Here is a 23,576-nt window from a genome sequence, read left to right on the forward strand (position 1 = left end):
AATGAATGTGCAGATCTGGCCTTTATGCTTGCGATACAAGGCTCCATTCAGAAGAACCCTATGAAAACCGGGCTCCAGTTTATTACTTCTTTCTCACTTTCAAGGTTGAATCTAAGTGGCTATTGATTTATATACCTCCAAATTCACTCATTTGCTTCGCCAGTTACCCTGCAGTCCTAGACATGTGGAGGAGGGTGTTTGTGTGTGTGTGTGTGTGTTCTTTTTTTTATCCTGTATTTTATCATGTGGCGATTTTATGTTGTGAACCGCCCTGAGACCTGCAGATGAAGGGCGGTATGCAAATCTGATAAAATAAAATACTCAGAAGTCAGCACCACTGAGTGCTTACCCAATGGGGCTTAGTCCCAGGAAAGCGGCTCTAGAATGGGCGCCTCGGCCCATGAGGTTCCAGCTCCCCTCCGGCGTGTTTCTGCTAGCTTCTCCTCGCGGGCCGCGGCAGCTGGAGTGTTCCGCGCACGCCGCCATCCCGCTGCGCTGCGTGGCGCAACCTAGTCCTTAGTGAAGCTCTTCTTTCCCGCCCCGAGCTTCCTTCCCGCGCGTGGATACCAGGGAGACTCTAAGCAGCGCCGAGGCTCGACCCTCGTGCTCCCCGAGCGTTTGGTTGCGCGCGCTGGCGCGGAGAGCCGGCGGCGGCGTGCGCCTGCCTCGCCTGTTCCCCCTGCTGCGCCGGCGGCGGCGGGCCCTGCTTTTGGGGCTGCGCGGGGAGCTGTCAGTCAGGGAGCAGCCCCAGCCCAGGGTGATGTCAGCGGATCAGCTGCTCTATAACAAAGCGCCGAGCGCCGAGCGTGGGGAGACAAGCAAGCGGGCGGCGACGCAGGCACTCGCGGCTTTCTAGAGCGCGCTGCGCGGCGGCGGCCCCTCACTCGCCCGCCGCCGCCTTCGTGGGCTCTCGGGGGGACACAGCGGCAGCCAGCCGCCCTCTCCGGCCGAGTGCCGGGGCCCGGGACACAGACAAGAGCGCGGCGGGCGCGCTCCCGAGCAGGGCCAGCCGAGCCAAGGAAGTTGTCTCTCCGCGCTGAGCCATGGACAGTGACGAGGAGACGTTGGAAGAGACCGTCGAGGGTAACTGCGTCCCTTAGGTCTGAGGGGAGGGAGCGAGGGAGGGAAGGCGGGCACAGCGTCTTGGGGCGGGGGTGAGGGAGAGCAGGGACGGGGGTCTCCGAGGCGCCTTTTTGCGCTGGGGCTTCGCGCATCTCCGCGTCGTAACTGTTCCAAGGAGCCCTTTCCGCCGCCGCGTTTCGTGGGGGCAAATATGGTGCTTTTCTTACCGCCTTCTTTCTCCCGCTTTTGTTGTGGTGGTTTGGCGGGCTGGTTCTTGTTCTCCTTCGTGGGACACGAGGGAGGGGGGACACCTCGGGGGGAGGAGGAGACCAAGCGCGCGAGGCAGGCTGCCTTGAGCCCGGAGCTTGGAAGTTGGCCGGAGGCGCGTGGCTCGGCCTCGACTGCAGCTTTGAGGGGAGCCAATCGCGCGAAGAAGCCCAGAGCGAGCTGCCCTCCCAAATAAGCTCAGACAGAAATAGCTGCCCCATCTCGGTCTGCAAGCGCTTGTGCTCTTCCTCCTCCTCCAGGAAATGCGTGATAGGTGCGGAGACAGCATGCCAGATCTTTATGTTGTTACCAAATTCTATTAGAATCACTGGGACTCTTTATTCTAAGCTGGGGAGGAGACCTGTGGTCTTCCAGATGTTGTGGGTCACCAGCTCCCCTAAGCAGCAGCCCACAGGAATGATGGGAGTTGTAGTTCGACAACATTTGGAGGGCTACAGGTTCCCCACTCCTAGGTAAATGTGTGATTGAGGGGCCAATGGGGATCTTTCCACAGTTTGACAGTGTTGAAAATATGTGAATGCTTGCACAATCTTTCTCTGTTCTAAGGATAATAATTAAATCATTCATTAATTGTATTTCACCACAAGGGTCTTAAGGCCACTTGCATCCGTGCAACAAAAGGATCCAGAAAAATACATGCAATAAAATCCAAGCCTACTCTAAAGACACATAAGTATCTAAAAAGTTAAATTATCCAGCCACTTGTACTACTATAATATGATCCACCACCATTACAAACAACAAACTGGGGTGGGGTGGGGTGGGGGTGGGGAAACAACCCCGCCTCAGCAGGAGATGAGAAAACTTCAACAATAAAATGCCTGGGAGTTTTTGCCTGCCTCTGAAAATATGACCATCTTAGTTCCAAGTGGGTCTTCCTAGGGAGAGCATTCCCTAAATAGGGGAGTCACTGCTGAGAAGACCCTTTAACACAAGAGTAGGCAACCTAAGGCCCAGGGGCCGGTCGCGGCCCAATTGCCTTCTCAATCTGGCCTGCGGACGGTCCGAGAATCAGCGTGTTTTTGCATGAGTAGAATGTGTGCTTTTATTTAAAATGCATCTCTGGGTTATTTGTGGGGCAAAGGAATTCATTGGGTTTTTGTTTTTTTCAAAATATATTCTGGCCCACCACATGGCCTGAGGGGCTGAAAAAGGTTGCTGACCCCAGCTCTAACAGCTTCTGTACTCCTGCAAGGGGATACTTGCAGGAAGGCCTCCGGTGATGACCAGAGGGTCCAGACAGACTCTCATGAGTAGAGATGTTCTGCAAGGTACTGAGCTTTGAATTGAGCCCAGAAGCCATTGCAGTCATGCCAGAACCAACGTTATATATGTTTGGTCCCTATTAATAATTTAGCAGCATTTTCTGCACCAGCTGAAGTTTCCAAAGTCAGGCCCACGTATAATACATTCTAGCAATGTAATTACAATTTGCGTTGTCAGAAATGTTTTCAGCAACCACGAAAGCTTAATGAAAGTTGAGCCTTTTCATGATGCTATCACTACTTGATTTATTGATCTGGGGCTTTATGAAATGTGAAAAGATGCATGGCTAAAATGGCAAGGCTTGACAAGCTTTAGTGCCCTGGTTTCTTAATTTCCTGCTTTTGGGCCATTCAGTAATATTATAGTTCCACATCTATGGAAAAACATTAAAATGTGTATGACTTTGAAATTGTTAGAAAGGGTAGGTAGATTTTGGGTTTTTTCTCCCTTTAATCTTTCTGGACAGTGACACAGTTTTTCAACTCTGGATATTCGTCTTTGAACACTACTCCTGGAAATAGTATTGTAAGGTCCTCGGTTAGTTGCTCATGAGTAAGCAGGCAAAACTCCAGGTTTCCTTTAATAGTTTTATTGTGGAAACTATGTACAGTGCAGAGCTAATAAGTTCATGTCTGTATCAAGCATCGTCAGAATCCGGGAATGGCCCCTTCCAGTTCTGACCCCAACAAAAGAGTTTCGGTATACGGAAACCCCACCTCCCATCCTTTCGTTTCACCCCTCAACGCCTTTGGGACACCGGAAGCTACGTGTCTCCTTCATCGCCCCTTGAGCTAGGGGAGTGCAGGGTCTCTCCAGCACCCTCAGAGCCTCTTCCCTCCATACCCTGAAATGCATGCCCCTCCCCGCTGGAAGCCTCGCTGCTGCCTCTGCTGCCAGAGGAGGTGCTGCTGGTCAGGTGGGACCGGGGCTCTCTGTAGCATCCTGAGAGCCCTTCCACCACCTTGCGCTGCGCCGGGGACAGTTCCCTGACAAGTATTGTGTTGAGTCCATAGATTTTGGTCCTGAAAGGATCCAAGTAGTTCTAGTGGGGCATGTAGAATCAATGCAGTGTATTGTATGGACTGCTTCACTCTTGGCGTGCAAATGAGCAGCTATGTTGTAAACCTGGCACTATTAAATTTGGAAATTATAATGGTGTTGGTGGCCAGAGATTTCCTCTTTAGTCCAGCGTGAAGTATCTTTGGCTGCCGCTGGCTTAATTCCTATGTTGACTACATTTACCGTAAATGATCACTTAAATTCCAAGGAGTACCGGTAACTCAATTCATTATTGAATTCTGCCCCTAGTTAAGTGTAAATTCCATTGAAACCTATGGGGGCTTGCCTGTGCACAGTTTGTGGGTGGGACTGCAGCTGTATTTTGAAGCATTTTTTTCCCTATGGAAAAAATAAACGCTGTAAAAATGAGCTCTATTGTTCTCTAACAAATAAAAGCAGAACAGAGCTGCTTGAACAATTGTACTGGGGTTACAGTCATCTGTGCAAGCCGAGGCAGAGGTTCTGCCTATAGGAGGGATTTGGTAGGAGAAATAGGGGCCAGAAAGCAAAATGAGCAGCACTGAAGCTGAAACTCAATTTTGATTTATAATATTTACTGTACCAATCTGAAATTATTTTTCCACTCCAGATCCTTGTGGCAAACTCTAGGATAGAAATTGTGGGATACTGTATTGAGTGCTGGTAATCTAAAAACATAGTGATTGGAGCTATGGAAAGACGTTGTCTTTTGTAAATATTTAATTATGTGCGTTTCAAGCATTTACACATGAATACAGAAAGTAAAGGTAACCATATTGGCCCATTAGAAAAATCCCTAAAGCCCTATTAGGACAATACTTTTATTAGTATGATGACATTTTAGTTGGCTTCTTAATGATTTCTCCCTAACAAGAATTTTGTAATTTCAAGTATTATAGTAATATGTAGCTTGTCAGGTGCTTGCTTCAACAACTTACATATAAAATATGTCATATATATATATATATATATATAATTATTTCTATAGTGTAGATCTGAACCTTGGGATCATTGACTAAATTGGGAATCCTTAACATTTCCATTTGGTTTGGACCCTGGCAGCTCCCCCTTGTCTCCTATTCTTGCCAGGAGAGCTTTATTAGTCAACAGGGTTTGATTCAGAAGTGCAACAAAATTGCAGAAGTGACAGCAGGGTTGGAAATGTGGAAGGATTGATGGGCAGTATTGAAAATGTCCTGGTATGAAGCCTGATACTGGCCTTACAATAGGCAGGGCAGAAGAAGAAATTGTTTCAAATGTGTGCATGCCTGTGCATCCCCCTACCCCAAACACACAATCTCTATGTCTGCAAGTCAATGCAGTGTTGGCTTATTCAAGCTGGATTCAGGCTCACCACCCCCACCACCCAGAAAGTGGAATAATAGACACTTACGCAATCTCTGTTCATTTTTTTTTTAATCTTAATAGTGGGCCAAAATAAAATAATTAATGCAAGTCATAGGAAAGGATGCCTTTGTCACATCACCAAGTCTCTTAAAATCAGTTGTGTCTTTTTAGTTCAGAAACCAAGTGGCCCTAAGTTGCCCATATCAGAGTGAAATTTGTTTTTCTGTGACCCTATCCAATTCTTAAAGATTGCCATTCCACCCACCCCACCCCCTTCATCTCACCTCTCAAGACTTTTTTTGCAGCTGCAGTTTTAAGCTGGGAAAGGAAAGCTTCCATTTGTGAGATTATATATATATGTATTTATGTGTGTAAGTGAGCTTCTTAATTGCTAATGATTCAAAACCATTTTGAGCTACTGTAGAGCCCCAGCCTTAAACATGAACAGCAGTATATCTGCCTATGGTGGTGGTATAGCATTGCAGTAGTGCTGGTGTGCAACAGGTTTTAGGACGTTACACTACTGCAGGCATGTCCAACCTGTAGATCATGATCTACCAGTAGATCCCCAGCTGATCCCGGTAGATCGCAGGACCCTTATCGATCGTGGGATTAAATAAAGTTTACCAAAAGTTAACAAATACAAGCTGAAGAACTCTGGGCAATCCACCACATGCGTGCTTCTCCTCCCTCCAATGACAATGGGTAGATGACTGCCAGTTTATACTGGGAGTAGATCATAGTCTCTTGGGAGTTGGATGTGACTGCACTAGTGTAATTAATGACAAAGTGTGTCCTAAGCACTCTGCTCCTTCTGCAACTGCAGAAGACTTTAGGAGTGTGTGTGTGCATGTGTTTTGAGAACAAACATAATTAACTGACTTTAATTGGCTGTAATAAGAAAAATAATAATGTTGTTTCTGAATGTTCAATTCACCACACTTTCCTCTTGCTGCAAATACAGAATTCAGTTATTTCCTTCTCGGGTAGGAAATACATTCTGGTGTGTGTGTAGTTCAACAGTGAGTATCATTATTTGCAGAGATGAGATTTAAACAGCAGAATGACAGTCATGGCTGTTTGGGCTCACTCATCCCTAGTTTATCAGTGCAGCTTTCTTTCTTTGCGTCAATCTCTACACCTTGACATGGAAGTGTCATTTGATTGCCTGCAGGCCCCTTTGTTCTCATCCCCCCAGCTTGTTACTATCTTGTATCTGTTACGATCTTGAGTTCCAGAGGCTTTAAGCAAAATTTGATCAAGGTTTTGAATTTTCTCCTTAACTAAGGCTATATACACATTAACTTAAAAGTTTTGAATCACTCCTTTCCTCCCTCTCAATCTCTCTCCCTTCTTGCTCCCATGCCATGGCCACTTTTGCTGTGCAATCTTCCTTCTCAAATGTACACACTTCAGCTTAACTGCAGCATTAATACATCATGCAGCAGTATTTCTCAATAAACTATAGGATGGAGACGGATTGTGGCCATTTGCACATGGCTTCAGACACCAGTGGTGAGATCACAGTGGTTCCAGAGTAAACGATAATGTGCACACAACCTAAGAGGCTGACTCCAAGCCTGCTAAAAAGCAAAATGGAAAAATAATTCAGTAGTCTCAATGAGACTGTGTGGGACAAATGACAAGTTTGGTTCAGCCACTGCAGACTGATATAAAGTTACAAGTGAGCTTTGCCTGAGGACTGACAGTTACACAATTTATGCTTTCTTGGATGGCTTGTGCAACCCATTCCTACAGATCAGCCAAGTACCAGTACTGGAGTCCCTGTAAGAGTCCTCTAAAACTGTTTTTCAACCTTTTTTGGGCAAAGGCACACTTGTTTCATGAAAAACATCACGAGGCACACCACCATTAGAAAATGTTAAAAAATTTAACTCTGTGCCTATATTGACTATATATAAAGTAATTTTCCCACGGCACACCAGGCAACATCTCGCGGCACACTAGTGTGCCGCGGAACAGTGGTTGAAAAACACTGCTCTAAAACAGCCTGTGCTTTTGCTGTCTGTCACAAACTCTGAAGACAGATATTTGAACGGATATAAAAATGCTCGAAGCTTGATTGGTTCTTATTTCTTCTCCTCAAGAACATTAACCATTTCATGAGCAAACAGTTGTCTCAAGTATGAGAAGCATATAGGATACATGTCGATCAAAACACATTCCTCACACGTATCCCAAGTTTTGTAGTGCTGCAGGTTGGGGTTAGGATTTCTGGTTTTGTACGACCGGGCTGTGCACTGGGGAATGACATCTAATAAACACTGCAGCAACTCCTTAGCAAAACTAGCTGTGGTTCTCCTCATAGTAGTGCATTTGCTAGTGCAAAGGATGGCAGCTGGTCTCTTAGCAGAAATGATGGAGTGACCCTGCTTCCCATGTCTCCTTCTGCTGCGGCTTAATGAAACAGCTGTTGCCAGATGAGAGAAGGGAGATGTGATGGATTTGGCCCCTAACCAGGGTGACAGAATAGCCCTACATCCCTTCTTTCTGCTGCAGACTGATGGCATGGCCCATACAGGCTATGGAATTTCCTGTAGTCAAGAAAACTATGTTGGGCATGACTTTGAGTTATAGCTGACGCTAAATAATGACCGGAGTTGACTCATAACATATAACCAGGCCATGTTGCTGGTGCAGAGGGAAAGAGCCTAGCATCTGGTTGGCTGCAACAATCTGGGGACTAGTGGCTTAGCTCAGTGGGTTAGAGCATGGTGCTGATACTGCCAAGATTGCAGGTTCGATCCCCATATGGGACAGTTGCATTGCAGAGGGTTGGACTAGATGACCCTCAGGGTTCCTTCCCACTCTAGAATTCTATGATTCTATGAGGTGATGATGACGTTTAGGGGTACCTTGAGTGTGAGGGTGATGCTACCAGTGCTGGTGGTTCTTTATCAGGTGTTGAGGTTGTGCAGTACCACACATGTTATTCTTTAAATATTTGTTTGTTTGCTTTCAATGATACAACAAATATAAAATTAAAACAGAAGACACGTGTTATGATTCTGCAATTGGGAGTGAGTGGATGGAAGTAGTTCTATACCCTCCAGGGTGGAAACCTGCTCCGGTATAGATCTGGACCCTTCTCAGGTGAGAGATGGGAGAAGAGAATTAGATAGTCCCATGGGAGTGGGGCATGAGTTCATGAGCGCTTCAGACATTAGGAGTGTATTTTATATGTATGCTTGGCAGTAACCCTTTGTATGTGAATTGTGATGCTGTTGGGTATGAGAGGTTTTTGTATAAGTGGTAATGTTTGAGGTAGTGAATTCTGTGTGAAATGGATGGTGAGTGAACTTGGACAAATGATTGTATATGCATTGTGGTGTTTGGAATTTTACATTATACTGCTTTGTAGCACTCTGATTTTATTTATTTTATACTGCGTTATGTTTCTGTATATGTACATTCTTCACGTTTTGTTTTGTGAATTTGACATCATTCTATTGTAATGTACTTGATGTGTCTGTGTGTGAATAGGTTCTGTCTGCTTGAAGCTTCTCAGCTATGCAGAACACTGGCTGGCTGGTTCTTAGGGCAATTGCACAACTGTTCTTCAGCCCCCACATCCAAAATAGTGTTTTAAGTTAAGAAGGGGAAGGACAAAGAAACAATTCAGTTAATAAATATGCTGGATATCTGAAAACAATGTTTCTTAAAAAGTGAGTAGTTTGGCCAAAGCATGAAGGGTAAGGGCAGTAATCCATGCTGATGTCTGAGCCAGGATTGTGCAGCAGTAGAGGAACAGAGGCTGTGTTAGGAGTCGGAGCTTGTGCTAAAGCAGAAAACCCCACATCCAATCCACATGAAGGTACCGGTACATCTGCATGAACTCTTGCAGTATCATTCTCTTGGTCTCACTGGCCTCTTTTCAATTTTTATTAGGTGCACTCGATGATGATGGGATGCCGCACGGGTTCTGTACGGTCACATACTCCTCCACAGATAGATTTGAGGGAAACTTTGTGCATGGAGAGAAAAATGGCCGTGGAAAGTTCTTCTTCTTTGATGGAAGGTAGGCATTCTTTTGGGTATGGCTATGTTTCTTTTTCTTTTTGCTCAATACTTGAAATATTTTTATAACTTTGTGTTTTCCCCCCTATACTATGGTTGTGAAAATAAGACAAAGTTAATACAGTACGTCTCCTCCCACACCTTACCCTTGTAGTTCACTCTGCTAATGCTGTTTGAGTAGAGCAAGAAGAGAGAGACACTGAAGGGGGGGGGAAGCTGTTCTAAACTTCTCCCTCTTCCATTCCTCAGCTGCCTCATTAGAGCCCTGAAACAATCCATAGTACCTTCCTGCAATGTATTTCACTCCTGGTACCATGTGTTGTCTTCAACACAGAGCTCCATGTCCAGTACAGTAATTATATATACAACATCCATCAACGGACGTAACCTTCTCTAAATGAGCAAGACAACTTGACAGGCTTTGCTCTCTTAAGGTTCTAGTCATCTTAAACATACAGTAATAGCATGGGGTGTGTGCACAAGGGAGACTGCTGAACAGGAGAGAGGAAGAAGCCTGGAAATGGGGGTAATCCGTGTGCAAGGGACAGTTCAGAAAAGTAAGGAGGTGGTGGAAGTAGAAAGGGAGTGATGATAGAAACGGGGGTGCAAGAAAGGAGGAAGCAGGTGGCATCGGAATGGGGTTGAATATGAAAACTGGCATGAAAGAGTCTGAAGAATAGCAGGGGATAGTGATTTCATAATTGGGCAGAAGGTAAAAAGGGTGCTTAGCAATACAATGTATGGGAGATGTATAATATGAGGTTATCAGGGGTGTGTGTGTGCAAGGGAGGTTGCACAAAAGGAGGAGGAGGCATAGGCAGGGGGTGAAGGTGAAAACGGGTACAAAGTGGGATTGAATTATAGAAGAGAGAAGTGGTATCAGAAAGGGGGTTGGGGAGGGGGGAAACCAAGCTTAATAGTTGCATGGGGTGGGAAGGGGAAGCGCTAAAGTGTTAATGTGGGGGGGTGGCAGGTGGGTTGGTAAGCAGAGCAAGCAGGGGTTTAGCCTCCAGTAAAACATTTTTTAAAACCAAATTAAAAAGCAACACACACTTTTTAAACACTTCCATAAACAGATTAAGAGCAATGATCTACAGTATAAAAAACCAGTAACAGTAAAACTCGAGGGGTGTTAAAGGCTGCACAGAAAAGAAATGTTTTCAACTTGTGATGAAAATGAACCAGAGAGGTAGTCTTGACAGATCTCTGCAGGTACAGATTGCTAGAGTCACTGGGCCACTACCAAGAAGGTCCTGTTGCTCACTTACCTGATATGATGGTACAGAGAGCAAAGTGGCTGAGGCTGATGTTGAAGCCCAAGCAGTTCTGCATTGTGGGGAGAGTGTCCTTAAGGTAATAAGACATCTTTACTTTGAGAACATTTCATAAAATAAACTAGATACTATTGATCCCTGTGAGGCAGTGGAGGATAGGGGTGCCTGGCGTGCTCTGGTCCATGGGGTCACGAAGAGTCGGACACGATTGAACGACTGAACAACAACAACATTGATCCCTTTGCCCTACCCTTTTCTCGTTACCAGCACATTAGAAGGCTATTATGTGGATGATGCTCTGCAAGGCCAGGGTGTATATACTTATGAAGATGGAGCAGCTCTTCATGGCACTTACGTAGATGGAGAACTAAATGGGCCAGCCCAGGAATATGATGCTGATGGGCGACTGATATTCAAAGGGCAATACAAAGATAATATTCGATGTGGGATTTGTTGGATATACTACCCTGTAAGTACGTTGGACTTTTTGAAATACGCAAGGTGGGAAATGAGTTATAAACCTAAATGGGGAGGTGTGGCAGCAAAGTAGGGGATGAAGTGATATCTGACACATGGGGAAGACGAATCCTGTTGCACTGCGGAGAGAGGCAGCTGGGCTGCATAGCTGCCACCTGCAAAGGAGAGCAAAGGGTTGTGATTTGGCAGCCTACCAGAATCCTAGCAATCCTTTTCACACTTGTGGTGGTTGTGGCTTCTCATAATTTGGATGCAGATTATGCAGCATGGTAGGATACATTTGCCTTCCACAAATTGCTGCTGTGTGCAAACTGTGTACATGAGTGTAAAATCCACCATGTGCTTTTCTCAGCCATGTGCATCTTTTTAAGGATTTGTGGGTTTTACTTTTCATTCTAAGAGAGGTGCTTTTCTTCATAAATACTTTACTGAACATAGTTCTCTACTGTCTTTAATTTAGAACCATTATAGCAGGGTTGCTTCTGGCTTTCACAAATGAATAGCTCTATTTAGGCCACTCAAGCTAGTGACACTTTGCCTAAATAAATACTGAATAGTAACTATGTACATGCTTTAGACATTGGTCCACTGTAACAAAATGTTCTGAACTCGGAAGCCAGAAAAAAGGAGTCAGTGTGCTTTTAAACATCTATATTTTTGCTGTCCTCCCCACCCCACCCCCCCAAAGGAGGGAGGTCAAGGTGACTTCTGTGTAAAAACTGTGAAAGTGTGATTATAAATACCAGCATTTTCCTGGATAATCTTGGGAAGTTAAAAATATATATATAAACATACTAGGCATGACTAGAGATGCAAAGAACATGTTCAAGGAAGTGTCCGTTCTGTGCTTCTCAATAAAATAGTGAACAGGCCCATAATGGCTGTCACAATCTTGGAGATGAAGCTGTAATGGATCTCTAACAAGGCTCTTACGATTTTTATCTTTGGTTCACAGAACCCAACAAAAGCATTATTTATTTATCCATCTATCTGTTTATGGATTGAAGAGCTAAAGAATACTGTTCAGTTATTTTACTTGGTTTATGGTTAATATGGCTGCAATTTGTTTGGAAGAGGCCTCCCCCCCTTTTTTTTAAAAGAAATACCCTGGATTTATACAGGGCTTTGTTATAGCAGAACTGGATTGCTGGAATAAACACAACTCACTGAGATAAGTACAGGGTAGCAAAAGATCAGAGGCAGCAGGAAGTGAGGTTTAAAGAACCTAAGCTGCAGCTGGTATCTATGAAACAAAAATACTATAAATGTATTTTGATTAGCACAGTTGTTACTTTTGGATGGTATCCATCTAAATTATACCCAGAGTAGACTCATTGACATGCTTAGCTTAGGCCCATTAATTTCAATGGGTCTCCTCTGCGAAAAAGTTACAGTAGTTGGATGCAGTGCAATATCTGTGTTGCCATTGAAAGGTTTCAAAAACATGTGTGCACGCACAAACATTTCCCACTTAAAAAGATGCAGCATTTATTGTACCAATATTATGCTTCTCATTCAGGATGGTGGACATCTGGTTGGAGAAGTTAATGAAGAGGGAGAGATGACCGGCCAGAAGATAGCCTATGTGTACCCTGATGGGAAGATGGCCTATTATGGACACTTCATAGATGGTGAAATGTTGGAAGCAAAGCTGGCAACCCTTGTATCCGTAGAAGAGGGGAAGCCACAATTTGAAGTGCTGCCAGGCAGTAAGTGCTCCTTGATGTGCAAAATGGTGTTGTGTAGCATGGCTTCCACACACCTTTTTGGAGATAACTTCGAGCAAACAATGCTTTCAGATTTTCTTTTTTCACATTGCTCCATTTTTGTTCTTGTGCCAATGCCCTCCACTCTGCAAGATAGAATTACTAAAATTAGAGCTGCCATGGTGTGTTGACAAAATGGATTGGAGCGGGTTGTACGCTCTGAGCCAGAAGAAATATAAGGAATGGTAGTTTAGGATCGCTTCACTTTACATTTTGAATTTGGACCTGGTATGCAAAGTATAAATATTATATATCAGTTGACACATATTTTACTTTCCACTTCCTTTGGTAAAACTGGTGAAATTGGGTCCCAGTTCTATATCGATTGCTGCTGCTTTTGATTTTGTTGAGAAAAGTGTTGGTGATAATATGCACTGACCACACATAGTTGATGTGGGGTGCATGCATTTTTAACCTGATTTTACATATTCAGGGGGGAAATATAAAGTTAAAGCACTGTTGGGAAACATTATTTCTAGCATGTATAAACCTGAACTCATATTTGTTACAGAGGTGACTGAATACTACTTGCAGTTTTAAGGAGAAATGAAAATGGTGAAAAAATTGTATGCAGAGCACTGTTTTATTATATAGTAAACAGACCTAAATACAGTATTTTTGCTGTCTTGTTTTAAAAACTTAATCTCCTTATGGTGGGTTGAATGCATAACACTTTAATAAGAGAGAGACCTGCATCTTCACCTTGATTGTCCATTAATTTGTGTACTTTTTTGTTTTGTTTTGCTTTGTTTTTAGGCCCAGTATACAGTTTTGATAAATCTACTTCATCTTGCATTTCTACAAATGCACTTCTTCCTGATCCTTATGAATCGGAGAGGTAGAATAATTTATGTGTATCACTTTGCCCCCTTTCTTAAATATTGCAAAGAAACAATTTAGTTGCTCTGCTTTTGCATTTAAGACAGAATTCAGCAACACTTTATTCCTTTGAATTGCAAACAGAACCACTTGTGTGCAAATGATATCATATTAGCTCATTAATTTGATGGTTATCTTGCATGAGCTTAATTGAATTGAAATGTTTTCCTAAAATCATGAACTGGTATGAAAAATCTGTAACTATTAGGAGGAAACATTTATATTTCTTTTAAAAGTGATTTTTAAATGAATTTTTAAGTACAGTAGTGAAAAATTGTGGTAATAAAGTATTTCTTTGTTTAATATATCTCTCAGTGGCTATAAATAACTGTTTCTCCACCCACCCCCTGCCCAAAAAACATTTCAATACTTTTCTTTGGCTGTTCAGAAGGTGATCTTCTATATACACAATCAGGATTTGGCAGGGACAGAAACTTGATGGGACTCTGCACATTGTTGGACAAAGTGCTGATACACTTTTCCTTTTTCTAAACACAGAGGCTTTGTCACATTTGACACTTGTGCTAGTATTTCTTCCCATGGCCCAAAATTAATGATCTCAAATTTACACAAACTAATAAAATGACCCGGAAACTGCAGGGGGTTAGGATGCGGCAGCTAGACTGGTGACTGGGAGTGGCCACCGGGACCACATAACACCGGTCCTGAGAGATCTACATTGGCTCCCAGTATGTTTCCGAGCACAGTTCAAAGTGTTGGTGCTGACCTTTAAAGCCCTAAACGGCCTCGGTCCTGTATACCTGAAGGAGCGTCTCCACCCCCATCATTCAGCCTGGACACTGAGATCCAACGCTGAGGGCCTTCTGGCAGTTCCCTCACTGCAAGAAGCAAAGCTACAGGGAACCAGGCAGAGGGCCTTCTCGGTAGTGGCACCCGTCCTGTGGAACGCCCTCCCTTCAGAGGTCAAAGAGATAAGCAACTACTTGACATTCAGAAAATACCTGAAGGCAGCCTTGTTTAGGGAAGTTTTTAATCTGTGACATTTTAATGTATTTTAATATTTGTTGGAACCTGCCCAGAGTGGCTTGGGGGACCTAGCCAGATGGGCGGGGTACAAATAAAATAATAGTAATAGTAATAGTAATAATAATAATAAAATAGTTCTCTAAAAATATTCGTGTATTACAGAGTAGTAATAATGACACTGTATTTTCTTTTTACTCTTTCCTTTCATCAGGGTATATGTAGATGCATCTCTCATTTCCAGCGCAGGAGAAGGGTTATTTACTAAAGTATCTGCTGAGGCTGGCACAGTTATGGCCTTTTACAATGGCGTACGAATTACACACCAGGAGGTAAAGTGAAGTGAAAACTTCTCATTGCTGCTTCTGAAACACTTCCTTTTTGGAAACTTTTTTGCTATTTGTTCACCCTGTTATTTCAATAATGTTTCAGTATTCACCAGGATTGGGTAAAAAAAAAAAGTGTGTTCATTTCATATAATGCATGTTCAAGGATCCTGTAGTCATTATGGGATCTCACAAGTACAGGTATTTGAACATCCATAGGTTCTCTACACAGAGAATTGTCTTCTTAAAAGTGTATCTTGCTTCTCAATTTCTTTAATATCAGTCCAGCAAGCCTTAGAAAATTAAGGATGATTTTGTTTACTCGGCTACAGATTTCAGTAGGTGTGCCACAAGTCTGCTGTAAAACTGATATTTATTGTGTAGAGGTAATGAAACAGAAAGGGCAAGAAGTCAATGCAACTTACTATGGTCAGGACTATTGGAGTGGCATGTTTTCCTTCTCTGAAATTTGTTTCCTTGTAGAGTACTTGCCAGCCTGATTGAATACCACTGGTCTCTCTCCCTTAAAGCATGTAACACAAGAAAAATCTGCATTGTATCTTCAGCCTGACAAAAACACAAAGTTGACAGTGCAACAATGTCTGTTTTAGGTGGATGGCAGGGACTGGGCTCTGAATGGAAACACAATATCCCTTGATGACGAAACAGTCATAGATGTACCGGAACCCTACAACCATGCAGCCAAATACTGTGCCTCATTGGGGCACAAGGCAAATCATTCTTTCACACCAAATAGTGTCTATGACTCGTAAGTATTAAACTTGTCCCTGATAAAGGTGCTGCTTTTCAGGTGTCAGAACTGTGTCTGCCAATGCGATAGCAGATGATATCAAAGGACCACTGCAACCACAGCACTATATCAAGTGTGTGGGGAAAAAACTGATGAAAAATACAGTTGAAAGCAAGGGAAGCATTCCTGGGAAATGGCACTTATCCATCATGCTCTGAGTCAGGGGTGGCTAGCCCTTACCACCCATGGTCAGGCCACTCCTGAAGATTTTTTGGGCCCTCCTCCTAAAAAACCTACCAAATTTGTCATTTAAAAAAATTAAATGGTTTTTAACCAAATTTAATGAATGAAAATAAATTATTTTAAATGGTGTAGAATTGCTGGTGGGAGACCCTTTTGTAAGGCAGACTCATTAACTACGCCCAGTTGTGTGCTTTGTTCGTGCCCACGTTAACATGTGACTCCCAAGGGTTGTGAATACAACCCTCTGTCCAGAAAAGTTTAGGCACCCTTTATCTAAATGGAAAATCCTGCACCGGCCACAAACATTTTGCTGGGAGGCGGGTGGCAGGATCTTGCGTTGAAGAAGATGCTGATGTGTAGCTTCATAGCTTTGCCTCTGCGTTCAGAGGTGGCCCTACTATGAGTCAAGAGAGCTGTTTCCGCTGTCCTCTGTTCTTAGTCCCACCCACTCTCCTATGTTATCCACAGTGGACGGACTGCATAGCACTGCTGCACCTCCTCCCCCCCCCCCCGTGGCAAAACCTGCTTAACTTTAACTTTTTCCCAAACTTTTGTTGTTGCTATTTAACAATATTTTGCTGCGGGGGAAAAAGTGGTCAGCAACACTCCTATAGGGTTCTCTCGCAGTTCTGTGTCACCTATATCTAAGAAACGCACAGGATATACCGTATTTTTCACTCCATAGGACGCACTGGACCATAGGGCGCACCTCGTTTTTAGAGGAGGAAACAAAGAAATTTTTTTTTCCTGGTTTTCCTCCTCTAAAAGCCCTGATGTTTTTTTTAGGATCAGCTAAAAGTTTTGCAGCTTTTTTTGCAAAGGGGGAAAAGCAAAGCTCCTTTTGCAAAGGGGGAAAAGCAAAGAGGAAAAGCCCCGTTTTTATGGGGTTTAACTCACATTTCTGCAGCTGCTAAAGGAAAGGGAGCCTTTTCTACAGTTTCCAGACAGATAATCTAATCAGCCAGTCACATGTTGCTGGGGAAACAAACAACCTCCCTCTGCAGCACATTCAGCAATGGAGGGCGGGGCTGAAAGGGAGCCGGGACTCTTATCTCTCTCCCGATCTCTTGCTGATCAGCTGCTGAGCGGGGTCCTTTCAACACCTCCTTTTCTCTTTGTAAAATAAAAAGCATGATCCTCTTTTGGCCCCTGGGCAATTCAGCTCCAGGGACCACCATTCGCTCCATAAGACACACATATATTTCCCCGTACTTTTTAGGAGGAAAAAAGTGAGGCTTATGGAGCGAAAAATACAGTATGTAAAGCTTTCAAGAAAACGAATACATCGTTTGGGCTTGCTGAGTTTCCTTTTTCTGACTGTGTATGCTTCCTTCCTTTCTAGGTTCGTTCATCCTCGTTTTGGGTTGATTAAATGTATCCGCACTATTAGGGCTGTTGAGAAGGATGAAGAATTAACAGTGGCTTATGGATACGACCACAATCCCATTGGACAAAATGGGCCGGAAGCTCCAGGCTGGTATCAGGTGGAACTGAAAGCCTTCCAGGCTACTCAGAAGAAGTGACAAACGTACAGTTTCCCTCCTCACAATGGATCTATGCACTACCCTTGATACCGATACTGAAAACCGGGACAGTCAGGGATTTGTCTATGGCTGTCCTGCAACCCTTCACTCCGTGCCAGAGAGGGTTTATTTTCCATAATAACAAGTTTTAACCTTTTAAGTTCAAGCAATTTTTAAAAACTTAGCTAGTGTTGTAAAAGAACTATTCAATATGCCATACAAAGCAGTGTGATTATTTGGCAACTATTCTGTATCATATGCAAAGTTGCCAAATTCTAGGAAGGTGGGGGGGGGGAATAGGGTGTTTGGAGTCCCCCCCCCAAAAAAAAACCAAACCTAGTTGTTACTGTGCAGCTGCATTTTGTACACATGCCATTTTGTGATGGTAATAGAACTGTGCTGTTTTTAATATTCTAGAAAAGGAGCGTAATTTTTGCTCTCAAAAAAAACCTTTGAGAATATTGCTTTAGAACAATTTCTATCTTTGGTGCACAGAAGGCTGTCCTTTGTAGATTCCCTCTCTCTTTTAACACTGTCATTTCGCTAAAAGACAAAACACTTTTAGGAGACTGCACAGAGGTTTAATGTAGGTTTTTATGGCTCTGCGGACAAACTGTTTTTAGAAATGTGCCTATGAAAACCAGAGCTAGTGTGATTTTAATTATGTTCACACCTGGGTAATTTCTAAATGACTTTTTTAAATATAAAGTTGAAATGTGAAAGAGTAATTTATAAAGTTATGCTGATGATTATAATCAGCGTGAAAATAAGTGAATCAAGGTTGTACCATGAGGTTTTTTTGCTTGCTAAACTTTTTTCCTTTTCTTTTTCACTCCCTTTCCTGTCTCTAAATGGTTAGGTGAGAATCCAGCAGGGTAAATTTATTTTGATAAATAGGTGAACAAACAACTGGAAGAAAAGGAGTAATTTAAAGGTTAATAGCAAAAACCCCAATTTCTGCTGTAGAACATGTCATGTCAAATAGCTTTTTGGAAATTATAAAATAAATACATTTTATAATTCTTAACTAGCATTTAACTGTGATCAGTGAAACAATATCATAATGGAAGAAAAGAGCTTTAAAGGCTGCAGGTCAGTTGCAATACTGACACTTATCTTTTAAAACAGATTTATCAGTATTTGCAGTGTTAATGGATCACTTGCTTAAAAATGCTTGATGTAAATAATAAAATTATTATTATTATTATTATTATTATTTTTAAAATGTGCACATACTCCTATGGGGGGAAATGGCTCTTTGGCTGCAGTCTTGTGACTATTAATCTGGGAGTAAGCCTTGTTGTACTCAGTGCAGCTTACTTTTGAGTAGACATATATTGGATTACACTTTTAGTTTCTCCTATGAGAAAATTTCCTTGTGTATGTTTGTTACCTGCACACTGAACATCCACTTATAGAGAGAGGGAAAAAGAACGGGAAGCACCAAATACAAGAGAAAAAAAGAAAAGGCAAGCCTCAAAATTGCAATGAAATGTATAAAATAAAATAGTAAATTGCACATTGGTAGATACCTTTCTCAGAGGGTCTAGTTACAGGTAGGTAGCTGTGTTGGTCTGCCATAGTCAAAACAAAATAAAATAAAAAAAATTCCTTCTAGTAGCACCTTAGAGACCAACTAAGTTTGTTCTTGGTATGAGCTTTTGTGTGCATGAACACTTCTTCAGATACACTGAAATAGAAGTCACCAGACCCTTATATATAGTGAGAGAGTGAGGAGGGGTATTACTCAGAAGGGTGGTGGAAATGGGTGATTGGCTGATGGGTGTGGATTGCAACACATTACCAAACTCAAAACCACGGAGAGACCTGGTCTGGGTAATACCCCTCCTCACTCTCTCACTATATATAAGGGTCTGGTGACTTCTATTTCAGTGTATCTGAAGAAGTGTGCATGCACACAAAAGCTCATACCAAGAACAAACTTAGTTGGTCTCTAAGGTGCTACTGGAAAGATTTTTTTATTTTTTGTTTTGTTTTGTCAGAGGGTCTAGTAGGTTTTTCCTTACCAAACTAAACAAGGATGGTTTCCTCCAAAATGTATTGGGCAATTTACTAAGTTTGACTGTTTTTTAGATTTGTTTTCTAAATGAATTAATCAAAAGCAGTTTGTGATTTCATAGCAAAAGAGCAGTGAATGGAAGCCTTGGTGGCACTCCCAACTTTTTACTCTATAGAATGTATTTTATAGCTCTCACAATTATAGCAAATAGCTAACACAGATGAGATTTGATTGACTCAGCTGGGCTTTTTGAGGCTGAACCAATCCTCACTTACAGAAGTGAACTGAAAAGAGGCTGAAATGTTACTGGTATAATGCTGCTTCTACAAATTGGTGCAAACAGAAGAGGAAAAGTCTATTTTGGAAATGCACAAGCACTTAAGCACAACACCAATTGCTGTTAGTAGATAAATACTATTCAAGTTGATAGACCACTATTTGGGTATTGTTTCAGTGAAATTACTCCATCTGAGAGGAGGTGTGGTCTACTTGTAATATCCTTCCTGAGTTTGCGTGCATGGAGTTTCTTTTCAAATACTACTTGGAGAGAGCCCCATTGAGCTCACTTGCTTCTGAATAAACATGCTTAGGAGCACAGTGCATATATCTAATACAACCAATGCTGTCTGTTAAGATGCAGAAGTGCTAGAAAGTTTCCTCCTGGATATTCTTGCTGATTTACTATTCTAGTAGTGAAGAAATGTTTTCTGTTATGTGCTCCTGAACTCTGCATGACTACAATGCACTGTGTGGTCTATTAAGTTAGGGATGTGTCCCGGCTAATAATCTTTCCCCATTTTCACTTCATGATTTTTGATATTGCTTGTGACTTTAATTTTAATTCTTTGGAAGCAGTTTGCTGTTCATGCGAAGTGCTAACACATAAGCTGAGCACTTTCTTCCTAGTAAAGAGAGAGTTCCTTTCTAGGAGATGTGAATATTGAGCTAGAACAGCCTTCCCCAGCCCTGTGCTCTTCAGATTGTTTTGATTGCAACTCCCATCATTTCTGACCATTAGCCAAGCTGACTGGGGTTGAAGGGAGTTGTGGTCCAACAACATCTGAGGTTACCAGTTTGTTGAAAGCTCTGCTAAAGAATCTGCATGGTCTCTTAAGGTGAGGGATGGGGATAATTCTGGAAAGTTCCATTTGGTTCACATTTCATTTTAAAAAGCAGCAACAAAGTTGTGAAAAAAGTTAGAGTACTTTGGAAAACTCTGCTGATACTTGTTGAAGCAATGTGACTCTGTAGACATAAACCACATTTGACTAATACTCACCGTTGCATTTTTTTAAAAAAACCATATAGGGAAGTAAAATCTGCAGCTGTCTTGCCAGCTCCATTGCCTGTTTTGAGAAATAGGAAATGTTGGCTGATAGCCAAGCTGAAACTGCTCTGCGGCAAGTTGAACCCAACATATTTTTGTGTGAAATTGTTATTTTTCTGCTTTATGGCAGCCTTTTGGATACTTGACAACTGTTGTTGAGCTTCCTCCTCCGCTAGCTTTAACCTTTTGTCTTAATGCAAGGCAAGTCATACATTGCTACATATGATAATCCTATTCAGAGAGGTCTTGCCCTTTCTGTGGTTTGTGCGCAGTCTGACTTTGCGTTCAGAAAAAATGATGAATTTATTAATGTTACTTCTAGAGAAAACCCACCCCACAAAACACATGGTTTGACAATATTGGCAATAATAGCACTTAGAGAAAGGATAAAAGAAAGGACAAAAATAATTATTTGAATTAATGCTTGCCTTTTTAAATCTGAAGAGAGTAAACAAGTGTTTACTCTCTGGCACTTCATGTGGCTTGGGTTCTCACTCTGCTGTATTGGAATTGGCACAACACTTTTCCAAAACAGGACACAGTGAAGTTGTTTGTTTTGCTGATCTTCCTATAGTTGTGGTGACTTTCTGATAAGAATTGCTTTGCTGTCTCATCCAGCGTTGTGTTCTCTTAACAGTGGCCAAACTTGACTATAGTGCTGTTGGTTGGAGGTGTAAAGTTTGTTAGTATTTGTCAATATCAAATCACAAAAAATAGATTCTTGCACATATACTGACTTGTACCTGTACTTACAGTAAGTGTTGAAAAAATGGATGCAGCCATTTTTATCTTCATTGTGTTTTGCAGTAAATGGAGCAAGGAGCAGGGGGGAGATGGCTAGTTTATTATTTTTCAGACCTCCTGTCCTCAAAGAATCCTGCCTTGTGCCTTTGCCAATCACAATGGTGAAGCTGCTGCTGCTGCTGCGCAGGAGAAAAATGTAGCCAGCAAAGTGCATGTGTATGTGTGTTTCCGGGTGGACTGTTTTTGTGAATGCACCAAATTGCAAAAAGGTAGCACAGAACGTCCAGGGTTGTGGATAGGGAGGGGCATCTGTTAGGCCCCCGCAATGAATCATGTTCTTCACTTCTTTAAAAGAGAGAAAGAGAAATATCAACTGTTGTCTTGTAAGTGCATCATATTCTATCAGCCTTATGAATTAGGGGTGGGAACTTAGTCTACAGAAGCGAAACTGAGAAAATATGCTAGAACTAGGTTTGGAGAACCAAGTCCAAGGCAACTTACTGGGTTTCAATATAGAACACAATCATCTTCTTCTTGCCTGCAGACTTTTATCCTGCAAGTGATCAGAAATTGTGTATGTAATATGTACAGGGAGCTACTGTACCTGCATGTTGAGGAAAGTCAGTTCAAAGTCAGTGGGCATAGAATTTATCTAAATGTTCTGATGCTTCACATGAACGAAGTTAAACATGGTAATTTTTCTCACAGTCACTTGATAACTTGAGGGTAGCAGCTGCTATAGGTTATTTGATTGTTTTTTCACATATTGATTGGGGGAAGAGAGCACTTGAGTGGACTCTACCCTTTGCGTTACAGACTGTGACTTGGTATCTCCTGTGATTTCTACCAAGAAATTTCTATGCACATCATCTACTGCATTCAGAAGATTTTGCCTAGATGGTTCCTACTGCTCCTAATGGAATAGTGTGTGTGTCTATTTTAGGATCTTAGAGTACAGTATATTTTGTTATACCCATAAAAAGTCCTGTAGCAAGCACCAATAATCATTGTTTAAGGCTGCTGCTGTCTGTTCCAAACATAGTATTAACGTACAAGATGGAAACATCATCTTTGCTTCCCAATAACCATAGTTATCTTCTGCTTTTGTCTCCTGACACAGACGTTTCTGAACTTAATCTAGTTTAGAAGTATTCTGAACTGGCAGTGAACTAACCAGGAACAAGACTTTGGGGTCAAAGCAGATAGCTCAGTAAAAGTAGTGATCCAGTGGACAGCAGCTGTGGGAGGAAAGCAAATTCTATGGTAGGGATAATAAGAGAAAGGATTTAAAATAAAACTGCTGATATCATAATGGTGTTCTACATATTTGTGGTGTGAACACACTTGGAATACCGTGTACATTTCTGGCTGTGTTGCCTCAAAAGGAACACTGTAGAGCTGGAAGAGGTTTCGAAAAAGGGAACCTCCCCTGTGAGGAAAGATTACACCCTTTGGGGCTTTTTTTTAGTTTAGAGAACAGGCCAATAAAGGGGACGAACAAAGCAGAGGTGTATTAGATTATGCATGGCTTAGAGAAAGTGGATAGGGAGCTTTTCTTTCTCGTAATCCAAGAACCAGGGGCCATCCAATGAAGCTGGAACTCTGAAGATTCAATACATACAGGACTTCTTCACAGAGCATATAGTTAAACTATGGAATTGCCTCGCACAAGATGTAGAGGTAGCCATTAACTTCTATGGCATTAAAAGGGGATTAGACAAATTCACGAAGGAGAAGGCTATCAATGGCTGCTAGCCACGATGGCTGTGTTCTGCCTGCCCTGTCAGAGGCAACATGCTTCAGTTGCTAGGAATCGTAACTGAGGAGAGTGCTGTTTCACTCAGGTCCTATTTGTGATCTCAAAGGTATCTGAGTGGCCACTATGAGAACAGGATGCTGGATTAGTTATACCTTTGGTCTGATCCAGCAGCTCTGTTTACGCTCTTACGTAGACAACTAGGGACTCCGGCCAAGCTTGCTTTGTTCACCAAACCCACCTACATCCCCATCAAACTCCATCGCCAGGGGTGTCAACTTGAATAAAATATTGGGAGGCCCACATAAGCCCTGCCCCACATAATTGATCACATGACACGGTGCCTGCACACCATTTGATGGCAAATGTGCAGTAAATACCGGTAATTGTGTTGGCTCCTATGCTTCTCACCAATGCCACCCACTGCTTCCCCCTAGATCTTCCCCAAATCACAACTCGCCAAAACT

General features: G+C 42.4%; 1 protein-coding gene across 2 annotated transcripts; it reads left to right on the top strand.

Moving 5' to 3' along the window:
* The first annotated feature begins 702 nt into the window (after positions 1–702).
* SETD7 (SET domain containing 7, histone lysine methyltransferase) lies at positions 703–18,289 on the top strand. 2 transcript variants are annotated; one of them, XM_033160598.1, is made up of 8 exons: positions 705–1,083; positions 8,911–9,040; positions 10,581–10,782; positions 12,310–12,499; positions 13,313–13,394; positions 14,634–14,751; positions 15,357–15,514; positions 17,082–18,289. In XM_033160598.1, the coding sequence occupies exons 1-8, from the start codon at positions 1,044–1,046 to the stop codon at positions 17,260–17,262; spliced, it is 1,101 nt and encodes a 366-aa protein (XP_033016489.1). In that variant the 5' UTR covers positions 705–1,043; the 3' UTR covers positions 17,263–18,289. The 2 variants fall into 2 exon arrangements, 1 of the variants encoding a protein (XP_033016489.1); XR_004427356.1 differs by lacking the exons at positions 13,313–13,394; positions 17,082–18,289 and having other exon boundaries at positions 703–1,083; positions 15,357–15,375.
* The last annotated feature ends 5,287 nt before the right edge of the window (positions 18,290–23,576 follow it).

The sequence above is a fragment of the Lacerta agilis genome, chromosome 9 (genome assembly GCF_009819535.1).
Source record: "Lacerta agilis isolate rLacAgi1 chromosome 9, rLacAgi1.pri, whole genome shotgun sequence".
In the NCBI taxonomy this organism is placed as follows: domain Eukaryota; kingdom Metazoa; phylum Chordata; class Lepidosauria; order Squamata; family Lacertidae; genus Lacerta; species Lacerta agilis.